Here is a 25633-nt window from a genome sequence, read left to right as displayed (position 1 = left end):
AGGAATATCAGCTAATGTGACGAGAAGCTTTATTTTCACAGTCTTTTTCACTTACGGAAAACAGGTAAAATAGCTGTCTGTCTGTAAAAGGTACTATGACAAAGACACGGTGTTGGTGAGGCAAGGATATCTGAAACACTGACATGACATCTTTTATTTATTTTTCCTTTAAATGTAATTAATTAAAATTATTAATAAGTAAATTATTGTATTCAAAAAGAAAAATAAACAGATGTAATATGGAGAAGTTTTGTCCGCAGTGACGACCGTTCACACATGTACTTAACACTGTGACTTCTCTGTGTGACATATCTCTACACGGTTTATTTAAGTTAGCATTTGTCATGTGAAGTTGCCAGGAAGGTGACAGATGAGAAGTTCCCACTGCCGTTGTAATTCACTGATGGTACATGATAGCTTGGCTTGATATGAGTCACTGCAGCATGAAACTATCACATAAGTCCAGTTCATTTTGCTTTTGATTCATGAATTCAGAGGGGAAAACTGAAGAAGAACAAGCATGGGATGCTATTTTTCCCGCAAATTCATGGTAGGATCATGTCACACCTGATGGCTCAGGTGGTTCAAAGTCCAAAAACTCCAGCCGTGACTAGATGAAATTTCATCTGGCAGTTTAACTTCTGTTTCACTTTCAGGAGAGAAGAAGTTTCAGAATTCATCAAAGTCCACCGCAGCTCTGAGTATATCTCAAACTATATCACTACTAGTGCTAAATTAATGCTACTCCGTTATTCAAATACAAGAATAAATAAAACTGACAGGAATTCATTTTGAAAGTCAGTCCCTCTCTCTGCTGGTCATGTATCCACCATCCACACTGTTAAATATTTAGCTTACAAATTGGTGTCATATGCATTAATATATGTATAATTTTCATTGAATCTTGAATGATCTTCCATTGATGATCATTCAAGATTAAAACTATATTGTCAATGATTAAAACAAAGCTATCTGAAGTAAAACCCTTGTATAATTAACCCAGTTACCATTCAATCCAAAGGTTTTAAGAGACTACTAGGCTGCTATATTATTATTAGTAGTAGTAGTATTAGTATTATTATTATTATTATTATTGCTTTAATAAAAACTCTCCACCACCCGGAGTTTACGTATCTTAAATCAAGCCATTCATTCAACGAGTCAACGTGTAACGCTACTATTTAAGTGACCCATGAGAACCAATAGAGGGAGCCAAACTACACCATCTAAGTCACTTTAGCCTTCAAGTAATCATTCTGTCCCTTCCTATACTTTGACAAAATCATCATAGATTTGTTTTGTTTTGGTTGATCTTGTCAACTTGCTTTTGTGTTTGTTTTAAAATAAGTGTTTTACAAATGTGACTAAAATTAAAACTGAAATGAAAAGCTATAAAAACTATTTCCTGTGTGTTTTAATTGTATTACAGTCTTTGTTGTTGTTGTTTTCTATTATTTATGTTTTATTATTTATTATTTTCATTTCGTTCAACTTACTCTTTATATTTCGAATGCAAATAAATGAATGAATAAAACAAAAAAAACAGTTAGTTTAGCCGGAAGTAAGACGTCATTTCCTTCCGTTAAAAAGGCAGTGCGCGTGGCTTTTATTTCGACGATCCACTCCGGAGTCCTTTCCCCAGCATTTAGCTTACAGTCTTCAAAGTGTTTGGGGTATGTAAAGCTTTTATTTTAAGTTCTCCAACTTGTCATGAAATATAAAAGTTTATACGGACAACAGTTTCATTTAGGTTAAAGACAGTAGTCGTGTTGTTATTCGCTAACTTAACGGGAAAGCTTAAAATGAGTTGAGGCTTAAAGCTAAAGCTGAAGTGAAGAGACACTGAAGGACTGAAGAGGTCACTACATGCTGAAACAAATCCAGTTTGAAGCAGGTGGCTTTTCTAAGCCCGACTCTGGAATTTTGTTTGCTGTTGTGATGAGAGCAGAGCAGCACGTTTGAATGACTGCGTGTTTAATTCACAGAAACGCCAACGCAGCCATGGGTATCCTGCTGTCCAAATCCATGGATGACAATTTAAAAAAGCAACAAGAATTCATGCTAACGAATGCACGGCTGCAGGTGAGTGAAAGTGCACCCACTCGCACATCACCTCTGACCTCTGCTGTGACATCTTTCACTAGTGAAAGATGGTGAAAGTGAAAAAGCAAAAAAAAAAAAAGCAGATTTTTAATTATTTTTTAACACATAAAATTGCCCCAAACCTTCCCACCAAAAGGTTTTACCTTCATACTTTGAAATTGTACTAGTTGCAGATGCTGAAATGATGTCGGACTAAGTTTAAATTGTGCACTTGTTTATTTGCATTATTTTTGTATCAGCTCCATGAGTACAGGAGACATCCACAGCAACTGTAGGTCTGCAAACATTTTTAATCTCTATGACTACAACCAAATCCATTTAGACCCACTACTTTCCCACTACTCTCTGGAGGAGGTAATTAACTACACTGCTCATTGTCTGAGTAGTGTGATCACTGTGCGTTACTTCCTTTGTCCCACACACTGACACAAACCCCTGTCCTAATGACGACACGCATACTATCTTTCTTTTAGTGTTTAAGTATTACTACACACCAAAGTCAAAAACCAGCCCAAAGTGATTTCACAGCAGGTACCACTGTGATTCTACTTAAAGAGGAAACTTGCACAGGTAGAAAAAAAGTTTGTTACCCTGGTGAAGATCATGCTATGGCTTCTGGACTGGGGTGAGCATACACTCAGCTTTAACCTCACTCTTCCTCAATTTTTAGTCACAAAAAGAAATTCTTCTGTGGAAATACACCACTGGGCTCAGATGTTCATATTGCTGTCTTAAGCAGGAGGAACTTTCTTTGGAAAGATGGAGTCAAAGAGGGTCAAAGCTTTCTGAAATCTTTCCAAATTACTGTAACTGTAAGATGCTTTTTTAAATGCCTATTTTCAATCCCCTGGCAATATTTCAATAGAATTGAAATCTTAGCATTGGTTAGGCACCTCAGGTCCTTGAGTCCTTTCTTTGTGGATTTACTAGTGCATTTAGGAACATTACTCCATATCAAATTTTGGACAAATCATTTTTAAAAGCATGAGAGCATACAGAGTGCCCAAAAGTCAAAGTTTGCAAACATGCAAAAAAAAAAAAAACCTTAATCCACAAAAAAACCCTAACATGAAATATTTTGTATTCATCAGGAATACCTGCTGCACATATTTTCCGCATGTATTTGCTCTGCTTTTCTTTCTCACATGTTACATCTGTTTCTTTTCCTTCTTCCAATGTGTAGATCATGATGATTTGTGTGCATCTGTTTTCAAGTTAGTGTCCCGCTTTGTGTTCATACTTGCACCCTTCACAAATGTCACCCTCAGACTGCGTTGGTTCATTTCTGCTTTTTCCAGTCCTGTCCCAGAGTCACAGTCTGCTGCTTGTCTGAGCTTGCCAAAACCAAATCTTTTCCTTTTGATATTCCCACCAGCAGATATGTTTGTCTAGTTTTGAATTGCACAGCTACACTAATAGGGCTAATTTATCACTTATGGGTTCGTAGCTATCCCATACAAACAGCCTGTAGAAACAGAAAATGGTAAAGAATGTTATACAAAGACCCTGAAGTCTTTAATGTAGATGACACATTATCATTATTATTGTTGTTATAAGTGTTCATTATTATAAACACTCATGAGTCATTTGGCATCAGCACAAAAATGAGAGGGAGATGGGCAGAATATTGAAGGAGCAGAGGCAGTGAAAGTGGATGAGTTTAAATAGCATCCAACCATCCAAAGTAACAGTGGGTGGAGACGAGTGTCAGCGGTAATTTGTGATGGATAGTTACAGACTGAAAGGAAAGGTTTTTAAGATGCTATGATGTGTGGTTTGGAAAACTGGAGGTGACAGAGTTGAAGATGTTAAGATTTTTTTGTTTGGAGTGACCATGAAGGACATGATTAGGAATGAGTACATCAGAGGGCCATTTCAGGTTGAGCGCTTTGGAGACAAACTAACTAATAATGTGAAACTGGTGGCTGAGCAAAGATGTGCAGTGATCTTTACTTATGTTACGTATTTGTGTATATGGGCATATTGAACTGCTTCATTTTTATAAGATGGAGACCCTGCAGCATCTATGTACTTAGATGCTGGAGTGAGTTTCAGGATAGTTTATTCAAATTTAACATCCTCTATCTTCCATTTACTTCCTTTTTTGTGACCCAGATGAAGCCGTCATGAAAGCTGACCTTTCAGCGAACGTGTCACCCCATTTCCCGTTCCTGCAGCTCATACACATGGTGTGGAGGAGCGGGAAATGCTTTCTTTTCATAAATGCATTCTTCACTCATTCACAACATGGGCCGTTAAAGGGGGACACCCTTAAGTGTGCTCAGACTACTCACTAGTTTGTTTCAGCGGATGCTGGCTTTAAAAGAACAAACACTGTCAATTACAGAAGTCATTCCTGTAATTTCCATTGAACCTAAAGAGTGTACAGCCAAGAGTCGATGTCAGGAGTACGAAACACCCAGATTGTGGAGATGAAAAGTTTGTCACTTCCTCCTTCCCTAGAGCGTAGTGTTTGTAGTTGGCATGTTTACAGCAGTGGATTCCAGGGTTTAGTTTCATGACTTAAAAAAAATTCCAAAGAAACTTCTCAAGCATACATAGAAGTTCAGTCTGTGCTCCCAACTAATCACATCTCTGTTCACGTAATGTACACTTCCTACAAGTTTTTAGGGGCTTTTTTTTAAAAAGTACTAAGCCTTTGGTGCTTATGGAGATCTCTTTAAACTGTCTGTACTCTCATAAAACAATTAACTGATGAATCAGATGATTATTACAGCTCTGATCAACAGTAATTGACTGAAATTGATTATAACTGAAAATGAAATCTTACCAAGCAGGGAAAATTTTATTTCATCATTTCTTCTTAATTTATTTTTGTGTGTCTGTGTGCGCGCGTGCATGTGCCCAGATGGAGCGCCAGATTCTGATGCAGAACCAGATGAGAGAGCGGCAGATGGCGATGCAGATCGCCTGGTCCAGAGAGTTTCTGAAATACTTTGGCAGTTTCTTTGCGGTGGCCACAGTGGGACTAACTGCAGGGTTAGATTCTAACACCTCACAAAGATCTGACACAAACACACACAGACTCATCTCTGTGTTGTGCTTTTATCTTTGCAGTTAAATATTGTCTTCTATTTATCATCATTTTTCTTTAGAGCTATTAAAAGAAAGAACCCAGGCATGCTGGCTCCCATCATACCTCTCAGTTTCATATTTGCCTACCAGATGGACAGCGCCTATGGAACGCTTATTAATCGTATGAGAGGTAAAGCTACACACTTACAGGCATCATCATCTTAAGGAAACCTGTTTAACATTTAAAAAGAGGGTGCACAGATGGGTAAATAAATCCTTATCAAGCATTATATAGTGATTCTTTGCTTTGGTTTTTGAGGATTATTTTACTTTGAACAGCAGAACACAGACTCACTATATCCAGAAAACACAGGCTCTAATATACAGTTAGGTCCATATATATATTTAAATACGTGAATAGTGTCTGTTTACCAAAACAATTTCCACTTTCCGCTATGATGGGCATCTATATAATGTGTAGACGCCCAGCTTTCATATGAGAAAATCCACATTCAAATCGGATGAAGGTTTTGGAGTTCCGGCCCCTTAACGTGTGCCCCCCCGCTTTTTAAAGGGACAAAAAGTAATTGGACATTTGACTGAAAGGCTATTTCATGGGCAGGTGTGGGCACTTCCTTTGTTATGTCATTATCAATTAAGCAGATAGAAGCCCTGGAGTTGATTTGAGGTGTGGCGCTTGCATTAGCACGATTCAAATGAATACATTTTATTTTATTTGTCCAGTTACTTTTGATGTCCTGAAATGATGGGATTGCATTTTAGTTCTCACATTTTTGTGCAATCTTTTTGTTCAACCCACTGAATTAAGGCTGACAGTCGGCAGTTCAACTGGATCTGAGTTAATTATATTTAAAGTTGTTATATTTAAAATTAATTGTGGTAATGAACAGAACCAAAATGCTAAAAAAGAAAAAGTCTCTGTCCAAATGGACCTTACTGTTTACCAAATAATGCATCTAAATGTTTAACAAATATTGTGTTTAGTTATTCATTAATGACATTTTTAAAAAAGATTGCAGTCACTAATTATACCCATTAAATGTGTTTTTCATGATGTCTTTAGGGGAAGCTGAGAATATCATGGAGACTGAAAATGACCGTCTACAGTTACCTCAAGGGACTCCAACCTTTGAGAGCATAGAGAAGGCCCGCCGTGCTAAAAGCAGCCTCAGCGCCTTCTTGGAGAAATAATGTAATTAGTTATTGTCTAACAGCGTGGTTCCAGAGAGGAGCTGCAGCCACTGTACATTTCGTTTTCAACAAACCACAAAGACGGGGAAGTGGCTCACAAAGAAACCTCAGGTTTAGCTGTCCAAAACATACCCACTCCCTAAACGATACACAACTATACTTTATGTAGCATTAAGGTAAAAGCGGCCTCAGCTCCTTCTTGGAGAAATAATGTAATAATTTATAGAACAAACGTCCTCTATCATGGAAAATTTTAAGGCTCTGCTATTTCTCTCTGTCAGGTTGACCTTATTGAACGAAAGGCTCCTTATTCTGTCTCATTTCAGTCTTTCAGATACACCAATCGGGCATTACATTATGACTACCTAACTAACACTGTGTTGGTCGCCCTTTTGCTGCCAAAGCGGCCCTGACCCATCACATGATATCTGGCACCAAGATGCCAGGTGTGGCCTCCGTGTTGAATAGTCTGAATCAGTGTTACTCACTTTGCTAGTGGTCATAATGTTATGCCTGATTGGTGTATGCCACATGTTGATCCATGAGTTAAGTTTTATTACAGTGTTATAAGAGCATTGTGTGACCACAGCAGATAACTTGTCTCTAAATATTGCACAATTGCAGTTATATCATCAGTGTTTTCTTTAGGTTGTTATTTTCCAGGGTTTGCTTTGATTATGTATGATGGACTTGAAGGGAAATTGATAGTAATATTAATCAGTTTATGTTATCTCTCTGGGGGGTTTTGTTGTATTTAGATGAACAAGAATACCAGCTGCTATAAGCCTGGTTCATGAATGTAATGATGATGATTGAACAAAGTGGTAAGACAATGATTGTTGACTTTGGTCAAAGCTGCAATTAGACCAGTGCAGAGCAGAAATTCTCTTAAACACTCTTCATAACAGCTCATTTTATCTGGCTCTTATGTGTAATACGTCGCCTTTAAAAAGCTCCTGAAACACTGATGACTGTTGCAGGTCACTTGCCTCTCTGTTTAGATGATAGACTGTATGCAAAAGATGGACGTAGCATCCAAACCCTCCACTTTTTCTCCTTTACATTCAGCTCCTGCTGTCCTGGAACAGCAAAGGCTTGCCCTTTCTTTCTCATTTCAGTGGCTACAATCCATCCTTTGTATTCAGTCTGTGGTTCTTTTCTATCCAGGTCATAGACGTGTTACTTTCTAAGAAGCTTTGTTTTGATGAAATGCCCTCTGCCAGGCTGGTAACTTTTGCAGTTGCCGATAACCAACAGCTGAAGTGATCAAAATGTAATGGTGCATTATTGGTAAAGATTCTCAGACATTTGTATTGACAGATAAAATGTATTATTTTCAACACTAAAATTTTAATTGTAGGTGTGAGGGAGCTTCAATACAAAGCTGTTGGACCTCCAACTTTTTTAAGCCATCACAGTAGATTCCAAGGTGCTGATATCTATACTTTGTGTTTGACATCTGGAAAAAAATTTAAATTAATAAAAAAAGAAAATTGAAAAGATTTCAGTGTCTGAATTGATCTTTGTGACAAGGACACCCCCTGAATGCAAAGCTGTAGAGCAGGGATGTCAGTGTTTCTGTTAATGTAATGAGATCTTTTAATCTCAAAGAGTAGCAACTTAAGCAGTATGTGGGGTTTGTTTGTTTTTTAACGTGATAATGAAATGCTGCATATTAAATGACATTTCTCAGGATGACTCTTTGGGCTTAAATTGTTAGAAGTTAATGTGTAAAGTTATGTCCTCTTTCATATTTTCCACAGCCATTCAGTGGACTGGAGTGGAGCATATTTCACAGTTTGAGTGTGAGAGGATTCCCCAACAGAGAAACAGTGAAACTAGCAGAGCCAGAGCTCAGCAAAGGCCAGAAATATTAAAGATCCTACTTTGTGCATCCTCAAAACACGCTGGCACTCCATCTTCTTGTGAGCCCTTGAGGCTCGGCCTCTGTTTCCTCCCAAAGTTGTGGGGGCCTGCTGCATCCTCCACATAATATCTGTGTGGCAACACTTGATGTCTACCAAGAAGAAGGAGAGGAGGCGGCACAAGCAGGACAAGCCGAAACAGTTGAAGGCACAGGTGCAGACGGGGAGCTTTCAGGAACCTGTGTCTGAGCCAGGCTTGCTGCACAAGTGTCTCCTGAACAGCTACCTGCATGATGTAGTAACGCACAGTGATCACACTACTCAGACAATGAGCAGTGTAGTTAATTACCTCCTCCAGAGAGTAGTGGGAAAGTAGTGGGTCTAAATGGATTTGGTTGTAGTCATAGAGATTAAAAATGTTTGCAGACCTACAGTTGCTGTGGATGTCTCCTGTACTCATGGAGCTGATACAAAAATAATGCAAATAAACAAGTGCACAATTTAAACTTAGTCCGACATCATTTCAGCATCTGCAACTAGTACAATTTCAAAGTATGAAGGTAAAACCTTTTGGTGGGAAGGTTTGGGGCAATTTTATGTGTTAAAAAATAATTAAAAATCTGCTTTTTTTTTTTTGCTTTTTCACTTTCACCATCTTTCACTAGTGAAAGATGTCACAGCAGAGGTCAGAGGTGATGTGCGAGTGGGTGCACTTTCACTCACCTGCAGCCGTGCATTCGTTAGCATGAATTCTTGTTGCTTTTTTAAATTGTCATCCATGGATTTGGACAGCAGGACACCCATGGCTGCGTTGGCGTTTCTGTGAATTAAACACGCAGTCATTCAAACGTGCTGCTCTGCTCTCATCACAACAGCAAACAAAATTCCAGAGTCAGGCTTAGAAAAGCCACCTGCTTCAAACTGGATTTGTTTCAGCATGTAGTGACCTCTTCAGTCCTTCAGTGTCTCTTCACTTCAGCTTTAGCTTTAAGCCTCAACTCATTTTAAGCTTTCCCGTTAAGTTAGCGAATAACAACACGACTACTGTCTACACAGAGGAAGTATTTGCAGCCCACCAAAAGGTTTTACCAGAGAAAAAGAGGGGAAAGTGTTTTTTTTTTTAAACTTTTACACCAATTCAGGATTTTTAATAATGTCAACTCTAAGAAGCATATTTGTTTACAAAATGGTCACAAATAACAGGAAAAGGCGTTGATGTTTGTCAGATAAGACGATGAATTCGCCTCCTTCAAAAATACTGTAAATGCTTCAGCTAGAACCACAGTTACTGCCAAATGCAATAAATACTGAAGCACTTCCACAGGTAAGTGCTTACGAGCTTTATCTTATGATTGCCTATCAGGTATGCTTTTTGACTTGTGCTATGTTTAAAGTGATAAATGTTACAAGGTCAACAGTAATAAAATAGCTGGCTCCTTTTTTTTGAATGAAGGTGATACATGCGTGCAGCTTCATGCATACAGAATGGATGAGGTGCTGCAACTGAGACCCGCCGTTTGTCTTTTCTGGTCGGCGAGTGGAGAATCGCACAGGCTGGTCTGCAAAGAGAGCTTTAGGATGCTTCCTCCCACTGTCCACTGCATCGTCCATCCACAGGGTTTGCAGGGCTGGCTCAACCCATGGCTGCCACACCACTAAGGTGTTTTCAGAAATATGCAAGCATGCAACAATCATGTTTTACAGTCCTGTGGTCTCAGCCTCAGATGCTTATTAAATCACACAAAGCTCATGTAGAAACAAACAAACGAACAAAATATGTTCTCCTTAATTTCTGTCAACCACACGTTTCCAGCTATCATGGTTGCTAGGCAACCTGGGCAGCGCGACGGAGGCTAGACCGTCCCATTTCACAAGCCTCGCACTTCCGGCCTTAGCGGTCTTTGAGTACACGGCCCTTGAGGACCATTGAAGCTGCGTACTTTAAGGCTGCAGACCCTGAATTGGGATACAGCCATAAAAACCATGAAAAAATATTGCCGTAATATGAAGCGATAGACTTTTTCATATCGTCATCCATATGTGTCGTTATATCGAACAGCCCTATTTTGAACTCTCCTCGTCCTTTGAGTGCGCGCTTTGTTATATAGCAAGGTATTTAAAATGAATAAATAAATATCCCGTTCGTTTCAATACGCATGATCTGAGCATGCGCGGAATGACACGGAGCTATTCTTTGATCTTCTCAAAGGGGAGACTGTGACGTGACGGTCGACCGCACGTCACAGTCTCCCGTGACGGTTGACGTCACCATCTCTGCCACATGAGTCTATAAATAGAGGTGCTTTAACACAGTTTACCTTTAGGACGGCCGCACGTAGAAAACAGCCTTCATTAATCTTGCGCGTGTAGTTAGCAAATATAAACAAATCACGTCTTTCAATCGTACAATACTGCAAGAATCAAGGAAAGCAATAGAGAACTCGTCATCTGTAAACATGTCAAACTCCGCTTGGGGCGCGATTTGCACTGTGGGCACTTATGCTCACAAAATTATGAGAAAAACGTTGGGATTTGATGACCAACGTTCACCCACTGCTGACCAAACTGTATGCGAGGCACCTGAAGCTCGCTGTGGCAACCAAATTTTACACGCGGAACATGAGGTACCATTGCCAGATCAGCATATACCTGAACCCCGCTTCAGCAGCTGCAGAGGACAGCATAATCAGAATAGCGGTTTAAACCAAGTGTGTGAAATTCTTCACCCTGAACATATACAGCAGCAGCCTTCTGTGATTCAAAGACATCAGCTATGGGAAAATTCAAATCGAGATGCATCAGACCCTGCTGAATCCACGATCCCAGACCTAAGACCTAGTCCCTTGGAAGGGAGAGAAGAACATAATGGGATTCTTCATAGAGGGGTTTCTATCATCAGGAAAGGAACTGGATTTTTAGGACAATCCATTACCACAGTGTCCAACATGTGCAAGTCAGCAATTGTGGCTATTCATCACATGTTCTGGAAAATGGTCGAAGAGGTCAGAAATTATGTGGCACACCTGATGTCACGTGCTGTAGGATGTATTTGCGTTTGCCTTTACATTTTATTGTTCTTGGTCAACAAAATTGGAGCTATATTAATTTATTTACTTTCATTTTTAGCACAATACCTTTAATTTTCCTCTATGGAAATGGAAAAGGTGAAGACAACCTAATGTCAGTGCCAACTTTATTTGGCTCTAACTGGACTATGACGATTTTAATAGGGAAATAACTAATAATTGGGGTATAATGGGGTTAATTAGGCTCTTACCATCTCAGTCATGCAAACAACAGTTGAGAACCCAGCCAGTCACGGCAGAAGGCTGCTCCTTCCTGAGCCTGGTTCTGCTGGAGGTTTCTTCCCAACGGGGAGTTTTTCCTCCCCACAGTTGCCAAGTGCTTGCTCATAGGGGATCATCAGATTGCTGGCCTTGTCTCTAATACTGTAGGGACCACCTTACAGTTGTCTCTAATACTGTAGGGACCACCCTACAGTTGTCTCCAATACTGTAGGGACCACCCTACAGTTGTCTCTAATACTGTAGGGACCACCCTACAGCATTAGAGACAGGCCAGCAATCTGATGATCCCCCATGAGCAAGCACTTGGCAACTGTGGGGAGGAAAAACTCCCCGTTGGGAAGAAACCTCCAGCAGAACCAGGCTCAGGAAGGAGCAGCCTTCTGCCGTGACTGGCTGGGTTCTCAACTGTTGTTTGCATGACTGTATTTGCGCTTGCCTTTGCATTTTATTGTTCTTGGTCAACAAAATTCAAGCTATATTAATTTATTTACTTTCATTTTTAGCACAATACCTTTAATTTTCCTCTATGGAAATGGAAAAGGTGAAGACAACCTAATGTCAGTGCCAACTTTATTTGGCTCTAACTGGACTATGACGATTTTAATAGGGAAATAACTAATAATTGGGGTATAATGGGGTTAATTAGGCTCTTACCATCTCAGTCATGCAAACAACAGTTGAGAACCCAGCCAGTCACGGCAGAAGGCTGCTCCTTCCTGAGCCTGGTTCTGCTGGAGGTTTCTTCCCAACGGGGAGTTTTTCCTCCCCACAGTTGCCAAGTGCTTGCTCATAGGGGATCATCAGATTGCTGGCCTGTCTCTAATACTGTAGGGACTACCTTACAGTATTAGAGACAGGCAGCTGTTGTTTGCATTCAAAGCCACATAAATAAATTTGAATTCTCAATGAAATGAATGGATTTGATTTGATTCCTTTACCTTCACAGAATCCTTTTACTTCAGTTTTGTCTTCTGCTTCTTGGTAGCAATAATTAAGCTTCTTGCCCCATTCATCCTTATGCTCTCCTGTTTTTTCCTAACTGGCATATCTGACCCGTGGGAGTGCAGACACCACACAGAGAAAGCCTCAGACTTTAAAGCCGGAAACATTTTCAGTGACGTCACAGAACAACGCACCTGCAGTCCACACATTAGGTGACGTATCATTTAGTTAATCTTATGATTGCCGATCAGGTATGCTTTTAGACTTGTGCTATGTTTGAAATGATAAATGTTACAAGGTCAACAGTAGTAACATTGCTAGCTCCAGTTTTTTTTAAATGAAAGTGACAGATCTTAATGTGGGAAAAGCCTTAACCTTCCCATTGTGATGAATTGACCTGATTTCAAGTTTTAAAATGTAAAAAGAAAATTGTTAAAAGGACCTTTCTTATACAAAATTTCTGCTTGGATTAAAAAGTGTAACCAGCATATAAAATGAAAATGGTTTGACCTGGCAGCCAAAGTGGAGGCTGAAAGGGTCTAAAACTACATCTGTCTTTGCAACTGTGAGACATATTTCCCCAACACACACACACACACACACACACACACACACACACACACACACACACACACACTCCGTATTCTATTGACCTGACGTGTAAAGTGCAAGAACGCAGGTGTTGTGAACTGTCCTGTTCCTGTGGGCAGTAATGGAGTTGATAATAAGATATCAGCAAAGTTTACTGGAATTTTTTGGGTTCTGACACTTCTGGATGGCTAAACAAACTGACTCAGGGATATCCTTGCTGTACCACAGAAACAACACAACAGGAGGGTTAAAAACTGAGACCACAGTGAAATTAAGCATTCTTTGGTCAACACTGCCACCTACTGGACTCTACATTAAGGCCTAAGATTTTCAACTTTGGTTTAAATCATCTAGCCACGCAATGTGAGGAAAAGTTCACTCCAAACACAGTGAGGTTCATTCAAAGGAACTTTTATGTAGATGATGGACTTGTGCGTGTTATATCAGAAGCTGAAGCAATAAAACTAGTGAAAGAGGCAAGAGAATTGTGTAGCAAGGGTAAACTAAGATTAGACAAAGTTCATACCAAACTGTGAAAATCTGATAAAGTCACTGTCGGGAGAAGAGAGTGCTGAAAGTATTAAGGACTTAGATCTATTGATGGAAAGACCACTTGGTGTTCAGTGGTGCATTTCTTCTGATGAGTTTTAGTTCAGAGTAACTGTAAAAGAGCGCCCAATGACAAGAAGAGGAATTCTGTGCACAATAGCATCAGTGTACGACCCACTGGGATTTGTGGCACCCTTCATCCTAAGAGGAAAACAAATCCTGCAACAGTTATGCCAAGAGAAAGTAGAATGGGATGAGCCACTCTCAGATCAACACTGTCACTGTGGGAATCCTAGATCTTCAAAACTTGTCAAAGGTGAAAGTTCAAAGACGTGTCTTACCTGCAAACACAGGCAGTGTGAACTACACCATTTTTCAGACGCTGGTGTGACAGGCTACGGAAAATGTAGTTATTTAAGAACAGAACAGAACAAAGAAATCAAGGACTTGACTCGAGGGAAGGACATTCTACTGAAGGATAAGACACACAAGCTCTACAGCCTAAGTCCATTTGTTGATGAGCAGGGAGTACTTAGGGTGGGAGGACAAGAGCAACTCTACACCCATATATCAAACATCCTGCCATTATCCCCAAATCAAGTCATGTTGTGTTTACTTATTAAACAGTACCACGAAAAGGTGCAGCATCAAGGAAGAGGAATAACTGTCACTGAGCTGTGCTCCAATAGAGTATGCATTACAGGATGCAGCGATTCAGTTGCTTCTCACATCTACAAGTGCACAACCTGCACAAAGTACAGGAGACATAGTCAAGATCATGGGAGGTCAGATTTACCAGAGGATAGAATGGAAACAACACCCCCATTCTCCTACTGTGGCATTGACTGTTTTGGACCTTTTTATGTAAAAGAGGGTAGAAAAGAACTTAAAAGGTATGGTCTTCTTTGTACATGTATGTGTTCTAGAGCAATACATAATGAAATGTTGGATGACCTTACAACTGATCATTTTATGAATGCATCATGTTGTTTTATTTCTATTTGTGGACATGTAATCAGGTGTGACCAAGGTACTAAATTATTTTGGTGCTAAGGGAGAGCTTTTGAGGGCAGCACGGTGGCACGGTGGTTAGCACTGTTGCCTCACAGCAAGAAGGTCCTGAGTTCAATTCCAACCGTGTTTGCATGGGTTATCTCCGGGTACTCCGGCTTCCTCCCACTGTCCAAAGACATGCAGTTTGTAGGGATAGGTTAATTGAAAAATCTAAATTGCCCGTAGGTGCGAATGGTTGTCCATCCCTGTGTGTTAGACTGGCGACCTGTCCAGGGTGTACCCCACCTCTCGCCCTATGACAGCTGGGATAGCCTCCAGCGCCCCCCGCGACCCTGAAAAAAAAGGAGAAATGGATGGAGAGCTTTTAAATGCACTGAATGATTTTGACAAAGAACAGTTGAAACAATGCAGATGTAAGTTTGTTCTGAGCACCCCTCTTCAAGCCACATGAGAGGTTTTTGGGGAAGGCAAATTAGGACTATTAGATGCGTTTTAACGACTATTCTAGATCACACTTCTAAGAGACTTGACACTTCCTCACTCAGAACGTGTCTTTATGAAGTTATGGTTATTGTGAATAGCACCTAGTAGTAGTAGAGAACCTAAATGACCCAAATTTAGAGCCTCGTACACCAAATCATATTCTCATGATGAAGGCCAGCATTATTCTACCCGCTCCTGGCAAATTTGTGAGCAGGGACCTGTACTTGAGAAGGAGATGGCGCCAAGTTTAGTTTTTAGCCAATTAATTCTGGACAAGGTGGAAGAAGGAATATCTTCTCACTCTTCAACAGAGACAGATCTGGCAAAAAGATAAAAGGAGTGCAAAGGTGAAAGATATTGTTATTCTTCAAGAAGACAATTCTCCAAGGAAAAAGTGGAAACTGGCAAGAGTAACAGAGGTATATCCAAGCGTAGATGGAAGTATTAGAATGGTTAAGCTTTTTCTCTGTGATTCAATTTTGGATAGGGATGGGAAAAGGACTGTCAAACCAGCGTATCTTGATAGGCCAGTACACAAAACTGTGCTATTGCTAGAAGCAGAATAAATGCTAAAATGTAAGCATGTTCCTACTATAATGTGTTTAGGCAGAAATCACAATAGGTTTGTCATTTGGTGGGAGTTTTACTGCCATACTTTTAGTTAACATATTTTGTTTTGCACTATGCATATTTTATATGTCATTAGGACATTTATTGTGGAAATTCTCATGTAGGAACCATTGTACTGCATGTTGGTTCCACTGGTGCACCTGAGGAAGATGCATGCCCATGCTGAGGTATGACCATGGCAAGCTGAAGCTGGAGAGACAAATTTAAGTCAGAAGAAGTTCAAATGTTCTTAAAAATATCTGTAAGGTGTTTATTTCTGCCTCAAAGCATGGGCCAGTATGTTTTGCATATTATATCGATGACTTTATGTCTCTGTTTCACCCGTCTTTCTATTTCATTGAATTTACATTGTGTTTTAGTTCAACGGTTGTGAGTTTGTGATCAAGTTGATGCTGTAACAATATCAACCCCGAGACCTTACAACTCACTTTAAAGCCAACTTCATGCCATCAATAAAAATAACTCTTTGACTTAAAGAAGAGGTGGAAGTGATAAATATGTTTTCCAATAAATCTGATGGCCTACTAATAAAAGCACTCAGTGTAATTTAGACTAAATTAAGTGAAATATATGTCTACTATCAGACTAGAAGACGGAAAACACATCATAAGATGTTTACTTGAATTCTCAGCAACTTTGGTCCTCAGCCAATAAAAAAATATGAAACTTTTACTGTGACGTCATAGAAAAACTCACCAAGGTCAAATCTTATTATGTTTACACGCAAACACATATCATCATTCTCGGGTTGAGCAACGCTACGGCTTCACTACATCTGTTTGTTCTGTACAAAAAGACGTGCAGGTCACTTAAAAATATCTCACCCTGTGTTTCTCTGCCTGTGGTAGAGGTGGAACCAGATCAAGTGGAGCTGATTCTTGAACAGCCTCAAGTCAGAGCTGGATTGACCTTCTGTCACCAGGTACTGATGAGCCCGCTGTGGAGAAACATCACTGATGATGTTCATGAATCCCCAGCTGACTCTGGTAACCTTAATACAGCACAGAAAAAATGTCACAATATTCATTTATGTTGTGATTATTGTGATAATAACAGAAACAGATGCATCTATGTCATCATCTTTGAGCTTTTACACTTAACATAATTATAAAAACATGAGTATAAAAGGTGTTAAAACTCTGATGCCATCTTGGAATACTGCACTTTGTTCATGTCATTACAACATTTCTCTCTTTCTAATCATATATCTAGATGTTATGTCAACACACATTTAATCTACATTATAAGAGTGCCTTTGTGATAAATGTGTCTTTCATTCTTGAATTAACTGGTTAAATATTTAATCTAACTAAACCCTAAAGATGGAGTCAGAAGACAACAGTCACCTGAAGGGGCTGAAAATTGTAAAGACCCTACAGAACAATCAGTAAATGTGAGTAAATCTGTGATTCTGCGAGTAACACACTGGGTTCAGTTTGGAGGTTGAACTCTCACTCACCAGGATTGACAGCTGTCTGTGCCACAGTTAAACTCATGCAGTGCTAATTTAAAAACTCTCAAATATTTTGGACAATTTATATTTTTCTATCACAAAAAATACACGTCTTCATTGAAGTAAACACACAGAGCAATTAATATATATTTTTAAATATAATTTTTCTTTATTTTAATTATCAAATTACAAATAAAAAAAACAACCCACCTAACGAGCCCTGGTCAACCCCTCACTTGAATTTTTGATTTTCAGTTTAAGGCAATTAAATTCAATCCAAAGATTCAACCCCAACAATCAAGTGATTCCCTATGAGCAACGGTGGACAGGAAAAACTCCCTTTTAACAGGAAGAAACCTGTGACAGAACCAGGCTCAGTGTGGGGCAGTCTTCTGTCATGACTGGTTGGGAGGTGAGGGCAAAATAAAACTGAACATAAATGAGAGCACAGTATAGTTATTATGTTATAATTAGCCAATAAAGGTGGGCAGGTAATAAATAGCGCCCGTTATGGCAAGACCTAGACCTAGACCTACGTTACTTGCGAAGTTGGCAAAAGCACTCTGTGGTGCTTTCTCACGACTCACATTCTCAGTCTCTTTCTTTCGTACACTCAACTCCCTTTCAATGTTGTCCATCCTTGCATTAATCATTCTATTTTGCTCTATGAGAGCCTCTAAACGCTGAGCTATTCTCTCCATTGACTAACTTTGTAACTGCTGCAGGGACAAGTGTCAAAAGAAAAAAAATGTTCCCTGAATTATTTAAATGTAAAGGTATTACCTTTGTCAAAGACTCCTGCTTTGCAAAAACAAGTCGCTGTTACCGAAGACGCACCAAGGTAAACTGTGTTAAAGCACCTCTATTTATAAACTCATGTGGCAGAGATGGTGACGTCAACCGTCACGGGAGACTGTGACGTGCGGTCGACCGTCACGTCACAGTCTCCCCTTTGAGAAGATCAAAGAATAGCTCCGTGTCATTCCGCGCATGCTCAGATCATGCGTATTGAAATGAACGGGATATTTATTTATTCATTTTAAATACCTTGCTATATAACAAAGCGCGCACTCAAAGGACGAGGAGAGTTCAAAATAGGGCTGTTCGATATAACGACACATATGGATGACGATATGAAAAAGTCTATCGCTTCATATTACGGCAATATTTTTTCATGGTTTTTATGGCTGTATCCCAATTCAGGGTCTGCAGCCTTAAAGTACGCAGCTTCAATGGTCCTCAAGGGCCGTGTACTCAAAGACCGCTAAGGCCGGAAGTGCGAGGCTTGTGAAATGGGACGGTCTAGCCTCCGTCGCGCTGCCCAGGTTGCCTAGCAACCATGATAGCTGGAAACGTGTGGTTGACAGAAATTAAGGAGAACATATTTTGTTCGTTTGTTTGTTTCTACATGAGCTTTGTGTGATTTAATAAGCATCTGAGGCTGAGACCACAGGACTGTAAAACATGATTGTTGCATGCTTGCATATTTCTGAAAACATCTTAGTGGTGTGGCAGCCATGGGTTGAGCCAGCCCTGCAAACCCTGTGGATGGACGATGCAGTGGACAGTGGGAGGAAGCATCCTAAAGCTCTCTTTGCAGACCAGCCTGTGTGATTCTCCACTCGCCGACCAGAAAAGACAAACGGCGGGTCTCAGTTGCAGCACCTCATCCATTCTGTATGCATGAATCTGCACGCATGTATCACCTTCATTCAAAAAAAAGGAGCCAGCTATTTTATTACTGTTGACCTTGTAACATTTATCACTTTAAACATAGCACAAGTCAAAAAGCATACCTGATAGGCAATCATAAGATAAAGCTCGTAAGCACTTACCTGTGGAAGTGCTTCAGTATTTATTGCATTTGGCAGTAACTGTGGTTCTAGCTGAAGCATTTACAGTATTTTTGAAGGAGGCGAATTCATCGTCTTATCTGACAAAAATCAACGCCTTTTCCTGTTATTTGTGACCATTTTGTAAACAAATATGCTTCTTAGAGTTGACATTATTAAAAATCCTGAATTGGTGTAAAAGTTAAAAAAAACAAAAACACTTTCCCCTCTTTTTCTCTGGTAAAACCTTTTGGTGGGCTGCAAATACTTCCTCTGTGTAGACAGTAGTCGTGTTGTTATTCGCTAACTTAACGGGAAAGCTTAAAATGAGTTGAGGCTTAAAGCTAAAGCTGAAGTGAAGAGACACTGAAGGACTGAAGAGGTCACTACATGCTGAAACAAATCCAGTTTGAAGCAGGTGGCTTTTCTAAGCCCGACTCTGGAATTTTGTTTGCTGTTGTGATGAGAGCAGAGCAGCACGTTTGAATGACTGCGTGTTTAATTCACAGAAACGCCAACGCAGCCATGGGTGTCCTGCTGTCCAAATCCATGGATGACAATTTAAAAAAGCAACAAGAATTCATGCTAACGAATGCACGGCTGCAGGTGAGTGAAAGTGCACCCACTCGCACATCACCTCTGACCTCTGCTGTGACATCTTTCACTAGTGAAAGATGGTGAAAGTGAAAAAGCAAAAAAAAAAAAAAGCAGATTTTTAATTATTTTTTAACACATAAAATTGCCCCAAACCTTCCCACCAAAAGGTTTTACCTTCATACTTGAAATTGTACTAGTTGCAGATGCTGAAATGATGTCGGACTAAGTTTAAATTGTGCACTTGTTTATTTGCATTATTTTTGTATCAGCTCCATGAGTACAGGAGACATCCACAGCAACTGTAGGTCTGCAAACATTTTTAATCTCTATGACTACAACCAAATCCATTTAGACCCACTACTTTCCCACTACTCTCTGGAGGAGGTAATTAACTACACTGCTCATTGTCTGAGTAGTGTGATCACTGTGCGTTACTTCCTTTGTCCCACACACTGACACAAACCCCTGTCCTAATGACGACACGCATACCATCTTTCTTTTAGTGTTTAAGTATTACTACACACCAAAGTCAAAAACCAGCCCAAAGTGATTTCACAGCAGGTACCACTGTGATTCTACTTAAAGAGGAAACTTGCACAGGTAGAAAAAAAGTTTGTTACCCTGGTGAAGATCATGCTATGGCTTCTGGACTGGGGTGAGCATACACTCAGCTTTAACCTCACTCTTCCTCAATTTTTAGTCACAAAAAGAAATTCTTCTGTGGAAATACACCACTGGGCTCAGATGTTCATATTGCTGTCTTAAGCAGGAGGAACTTTCTTTGGAAAGATGGAGTCAAAGAGGGTCAAAGCTTTCTGAAATCTTTCCAAATTACTGTAACTGTAAGATGCTTTTTTAAATGCCTATTTTCAATCCCCTGGCAATATTTCAATAGAATTGAAATCTTAGCATTGGTTAGGCGCCTCAGGTCCTTGAGTCCTTTCTTTGTGGATTTACTAGTGCATTTAGGAACATTACTCCATATCAAATTTTGGACAAATCATTTTTAAAAGCATGAGAGCATACAGAGTGCCCAAAAGTCAAAGTTTGCAAACATGCAAAAAAAAAAAAAACCTTAATCCACAAAAAAACCCTAACATGAAATATTTTGTATTCATCAGGAATACCTGCTGCACATATTTTCCGCATGTATTTGCTCTGCTTTTCTTTCTCACATGTTACATCTGTTTCTTTTCCTTCTTCCAATGTGTAGATCATGATGATTTGTGTGCATCTGTTTTCAAGTTAGTGTCCCGCTTTGTGTTCATACTTGCACCCTTCACAAATGTCACCCTCAGACTGCGTTGGTTCATTTCTGCTTTTTCCAGTCCTGTCCCAGAGTCACAGTCTGCTGCTTGTCTGAGCTTTCCAAAACCAAATCTTTTCCTTTTGATATTCCCACCAGCAGATATGTTTGTCTAGTTTTGAATTGCACAGCTACACTGATAGGGCTAATTTATCACTTATGGGTTCGTAGCTATCCCATACAAACAGCCTGTAGAAACAGAAAATGGTAAAGAATGTTATACAAAGACCCTGAAGTCTTTAATGTAGATGACACATTATCATTATTATTGTTGTTATAAGTGTTCATTATTATAAACACTCATGAGTCATTTGGCATCAGCACAAAAATGAGAGGGAGATGGGCAGAATATTGAAGGAGCAGAGGCAGTGAAAGTGGATGAGTTTAAATAGCATCCAACCATCCAAAGTAACAGTGGGTGGAGACGAGTGTCAGCGGTAATTTGTGATGGATAGTTACAGACTGAAAGGAAAGGTTTTTAAGATGCTATGATGTGTGGTTTGGAAAACTGGAGGTGACAGAGTTGAAGATGTTAAGATTTTTTTGTTTGGAGTGACCATGAAGGACATGATTAGGAATGAGTACATCAGAGGGCCATTTCAGGTTGAGCGCTTTGGAGACAAACTAACTAATAATGTGAAACTGGTGGCTGAGCAAAGATGTGCAGTGATCTTTACTTATGTTACGTATTTGTGTATATGGGCATATTGAACTGCTTCATTTTTATAAGATGGAGACCCTGCAGCATCTATGTACTTAGATGCTGGAGTGAGTTTCAGGATAGTTTATTCAAATTTAACATCCTCTATCTTCCATTTACTTCCTTTTTTGTGACCCAGATGAAGCCGTCATGAAAGCTGACCTTTCAGCGAACGTGTCACCCCATTTCCCGTTCCTGCAGCTCATACACATGGTGTGGAGGAGCGGGAAATGCTTTCTTTTCATAAATGCATTCTTCACTCATTCACAACATGGGCCGTTAAAGGGGGACACCCTTAAGTGTGCTCAGACTACTCACTAGTTTGTTTCAGCGGATGCTGGCTTTAAAAGAACAAACACTGTCAATTACAGAAGTCATTCCTGTAATTTCCATTGAACCTAAAGAGTGTACAGCCAAGAGTCGATGTCAGGAGTACAAAACACCCAGATTGTGGAGATGAAAAGTTTGTCACTTCCTCCTTCCCTAGAGCGTAGTGTTTGTAGTTGGCATGTTTACAGCAGTGGATTCCAGGGTTTAGTTTCATGACTTAAAAAAAATTCCAAAGAAACTTCTCAAGCATACATAGAAGTTCAGTCTGTGCTCCCAACTAATCACATCTCTGTTCACGTAATGTACACTTCCTACAAGTTTTTAGGGGCTTTTTTAAAAAGTGCTAAGCCTTTGGTGCTTATGGAGATCTCTTTTAAACTGTCTGTACTCTCATAAAACAATTAACTGATGAATCAGATGATTATTACAGCTCTGATCAACAGTAATTGACTGAAATTGATTATAACTGAAAATGAAATCTTACCAAGCAGGGAAAATTTTATTTCATCATTTCTTCTTAATTTATTTTTGTGTGTCTGTGTGCGCGCGTGCATGTGCCCAGATGGAGCGCCAGATTCTGATGCAGAACCAGATGAGAGAGCGGCAGATGGCGATGCAGATCGCCTGGTCCAGAGAGTTTCTGAAATACTTTGGCAGTTTCTTTGCGGTGGCCACAGTGGGACTAACTGCAGGGTGAGATTCTAACACCTCACAAAGATCTGACACAAACACACACAGACTCATCTCTGTGTTGTGCTTTTATCTTTGCAGTTAAATATTGTCTTCTGTTTATCATCATTTTTCTTTAGAGCTATTAAAAGAAAGAACCCAGGCATGCTGGCTCCCATCATACCTCTCAGTTTCATATTTGCCTACCAGATGGACAGCGCCTATGGAACGCTTATTAATCGTATGAGAGGTAAAGCTACACACTTACAGGCATCATCATCTTAAGGAAACCTGTTTAACATTTAAAAAGAGGGTGCACAGACGGGTAAATAAATCCTTATCAAGCATTATATAGTGATTCTTTGCTTTGGTTTTCGAGGATTATTTTACTTTGAACAGCAGAACACAGACTCACTATATCCAGAAAACACAGGCTCTAATATACAGTTAGGTCCATATATATATATTTAAATACGTGAATAGTGTCTGTTTACCAAAACAATTTCCACTTTCCGCTATGATGGGCATCTATATAATGTGTAGACGCCCAGCTTTCATATGAGAAAATCCACATTCAAATCGGATGAAGGTTTTGGAGTTCCGGCCCCTTAACGTGTGCCCCCCGCTTTTTAAAGGGACAAAAAGTAATTGGACATTTGACTGAAAGGCTATTTCATGGGCAGGTGTGGGCACTTCCTTTGTTATGTCATTATCAATTAAGCAGATAGAAGCCCTGGAGTTGATTTGAGGTGTGGCGCTTGCATTAGCACGATTCAAATGAATACATTTTATTTTATTTGTCCAGTTACTTTTGATGTCCTGAAATGATGGGATTGCATTTTAGTTCTCACATTTTTGTGCAATCTTTTTGTTCAACCCACTGAATTAAGGCTGACAGTCGGCAGTTCAACTGGATCTGAGTTAATTATATTTAAAGTTGTTATATTTAAAATTAATTGTGGTAATGAACAGAACCAAAATGCTAAAAAAGAAAAAGTCTCTGTCCAAATGGACCTTACTGTTTACCAAATAATGCATCTAAATGTTTAACAAATATTGTGTTTAGTTATTCATTAATGACATTTTTAAAAAAAAGATTGCAGTCACTAATTATACCCATTAAATGTGTTTTTCATGATGTCTTTAGGGGAAGCTGAGAATATCATGGAGACTGAAAATGACCGTCTACAGTTACCTCAAGGGACTCCAACCTTTGAGAGCATAGAGAAGGCCCGCCGTGCTAAAAGCAGCCTCAGCGCCTTCTTGGAGAAATAATGTAATTAGTTATTGTCTAACAGCGTGGTTCCAGAGAGGAGCTGCAGCCACTGTACATTTCGTTTTCAACAAACCACAAAGACGGGGAAGTGGCTCACAAAGAAACCTCAGGTTTAGCTGTCCAAAACATACCCACTCCCTAAACGATACACAACTATACTTTATGTAGCATTAAGGTAAAAGCGGCCTCAGCTCCTTCTTGGAGAAATAATGTAATAATTTATAGAACAAACGTCCTCTATCATGGAAAATTTTAAGGCTCTGCTATTTCTCTCTGTCAGGTTGACCTTATTGAACGAAAGGCTCCTTATTCTGTCTCATTTCAGTCTTTCAGATACACCAATCGGGCATTACATTATGACTACCTAACTAACACTGTGTTGGTCGCCCTTTTGCTGCCAAAGCGGCCCTGACCCATCACATGATATCTGGCACCAAGATGCCAGGTGTGGCCTCCGTGTTGAATAGTCTGAATCAGTGTTACTCACTTTGCTAGTGGTCATAATGTTATGCCTGATTGGTGTATGCCACATGTTGATCCATGAGTTAAGTTTTATTACAGTGTTATAAGAGCATTGTGTGACCACAGCAGATAACTTGTCTCTAAATATTGCACAATTGCAGTTATATCATCAGTGTTTTCTTTAGGTTGTTATTTTCTAGGGTTTGTGTAACGCTAAGTTATTTAAGGACTAGTTTATGTCAATGGATGAATTTACTGACTGACGCGCAGAAGAAATAGTTCTTTATGGAGCCCAGATGGTGTGAATGATGAGACCAAAAACTGCAATGTCTTGTACCAAAAATATATTGAATAAATAGGGGAAAGGGGAAATGGAACAAAATAATTAACACAACACACAACGTAAATGTCCACAATTAAATAATAAATCAGTGCTGTGATTTTTCTGTGCAAGAGTCCTTTTGCTAAGAGTCCTTTTTTTGGTCCTTTTCTTTTTAAAGTTCACTTTTAAGGTATTCCTCCTTAGGGTCCAGCTTCATACAAGGGGGAAATATGTCCGTAATCCAAAGACGGCTAAGTGGGGGGAAAAGAAAGAATGGTCCTACCGGCTCGCCACTTCAATATGAAGAAGATCAATTCAAAGAGGGAAAAAAAACCTGACCTGTAGGTCAGAAAAATGTCCATTAGCACATCAAGTTCAATTCAGTTTACCGGTAAAAAAAATATGCTCTTCTGCAAGTCTAGGTAACAATGCAAATCATAAATCATCATCAATCAATGTAAAACAGTTAAATCATTAATCATCTTGGCTACGTAGCTTAATCTATACATTCCAGTAGCGTTCGCTACAAACAATACAAAAACAACAATAAAGAAAAACAACTGTCTAACAGACAGCATAGCCGAATTCAAGGCAACACATAACAATAATCTTTCAATCGCACTTTGTTTCAAAGTAAGCCCATTAACATGCTTAAGTAAATAAAAGTGTTCAAAAACAGCGGTTTTTGAACCGGAGTTCTGCTTGCGGTGGGAGCGCTGCCGCACAAAGTCATTTTTTAATCGCGAAAACGATCGGCTGGTTACTGACAACCAAAGGTTGAAAGATATTAAGGACACTTACCGCTGAGTTTAAAGTTTAAAGATGAATTGAGGGGAGAAAACGCTTTGTTTTCCAACACCGTTCTAAATGCCATAAGCTCACAGCCACAGCAGGAGTCGAACCCGGAAGTATCCCTCCACAGCCGGTTTTCAGAGTTGCCGCGACGTGGGAGG

The 25633-nt window shown here is 39.6% G+C and overlaps 2 protein-coding genes across 4 annotated transcripts; both read left to right on the top strand.

The window, feature by feature from the left end:
- The first annotated feature begins 1587 nt into the window (after positions 1-1587).
- Positions 1588-7844, top strand: LOC106675241 (plasminogen receptor (KT)). Of its 2 annotated transcripts, none has more exons than XM_024803390.2 (5): positions 1588-1673; positions 1986-2082; positions 4973-5103; positions 5220-5329; positions 6224-7844. In XM_024803390.2, the coding sequence occupies exons 2-5, from the start codon at positions 2002-2004 to the stop codon at positions 6349-6351; spliced, it is 450 nt and encodes a 149-aa protein (XP_024659158.2). In that variant the 5' UTR covers positions 1588-1673; positions 1986-2001; the 3' UTR covers positions 6352-7844. The 2 variants fall into 2 exon arrangements, with proteins under 2 accessions (XP_024659158.2, XP_024659159.2); XM_024803391.2 differs by lacking the exon at positions 1588-1673 and adding an exon at positions 1693-1894.
- LOC112435203 (plasminogen receptor (KT)-like) lies at positions 1593-24615 on the top strand. Of its 2 annotated transcripts, none has more exons than XM_076886428.1 (5): positions 1593-1673; positions 19528-19624; positions 22514-22644; positions 22761-22870; positions 23768-24615. In XM_076886428.1, the coding sequence occupies exons 2-5, from the start codon at positions 19544-19546 to the stop codon at positions 23893-23895; spliced, it is 450 nt and encodes a 149-aa protein (XP_076742543.1). In that variant the 5' UTR covers positions 1593-1673; positions 19528-19543; the 3' UTR covers positions 23896-24615. The 2 variants fall into 2 exon arrangements, with proteins under 2 accessions (XP_076742543.1, XP_024659160.1); XM_024803392.2 differs by lacking the exon at positions 1593-1673 and adding an exon at positions 19331-19436.
- Positions 24616-25633: the final 1018 nt, after the last annotated feature.

The sequence above is a fragment of the Maylandia zebra genome, linkage group LG7 (assembly GCF_041146795.1).
Source record: "Maylandia zebra isolate NMK-2024a linkage group LG7, Mzebra_GT3a, whole genome shotgun sequence".
Lineage (NCBI taxonomy): Eukaryota > Metazoa > Chordata > Actinopteri > Cichliformes > Cichlidae > Maylandia > Maylandia zebra.
The sequence above is the reverse complement of the archived record's forward strand: the minus strand, read 5'-3'. Positions and strand labels throughout refer to the sequence as shown.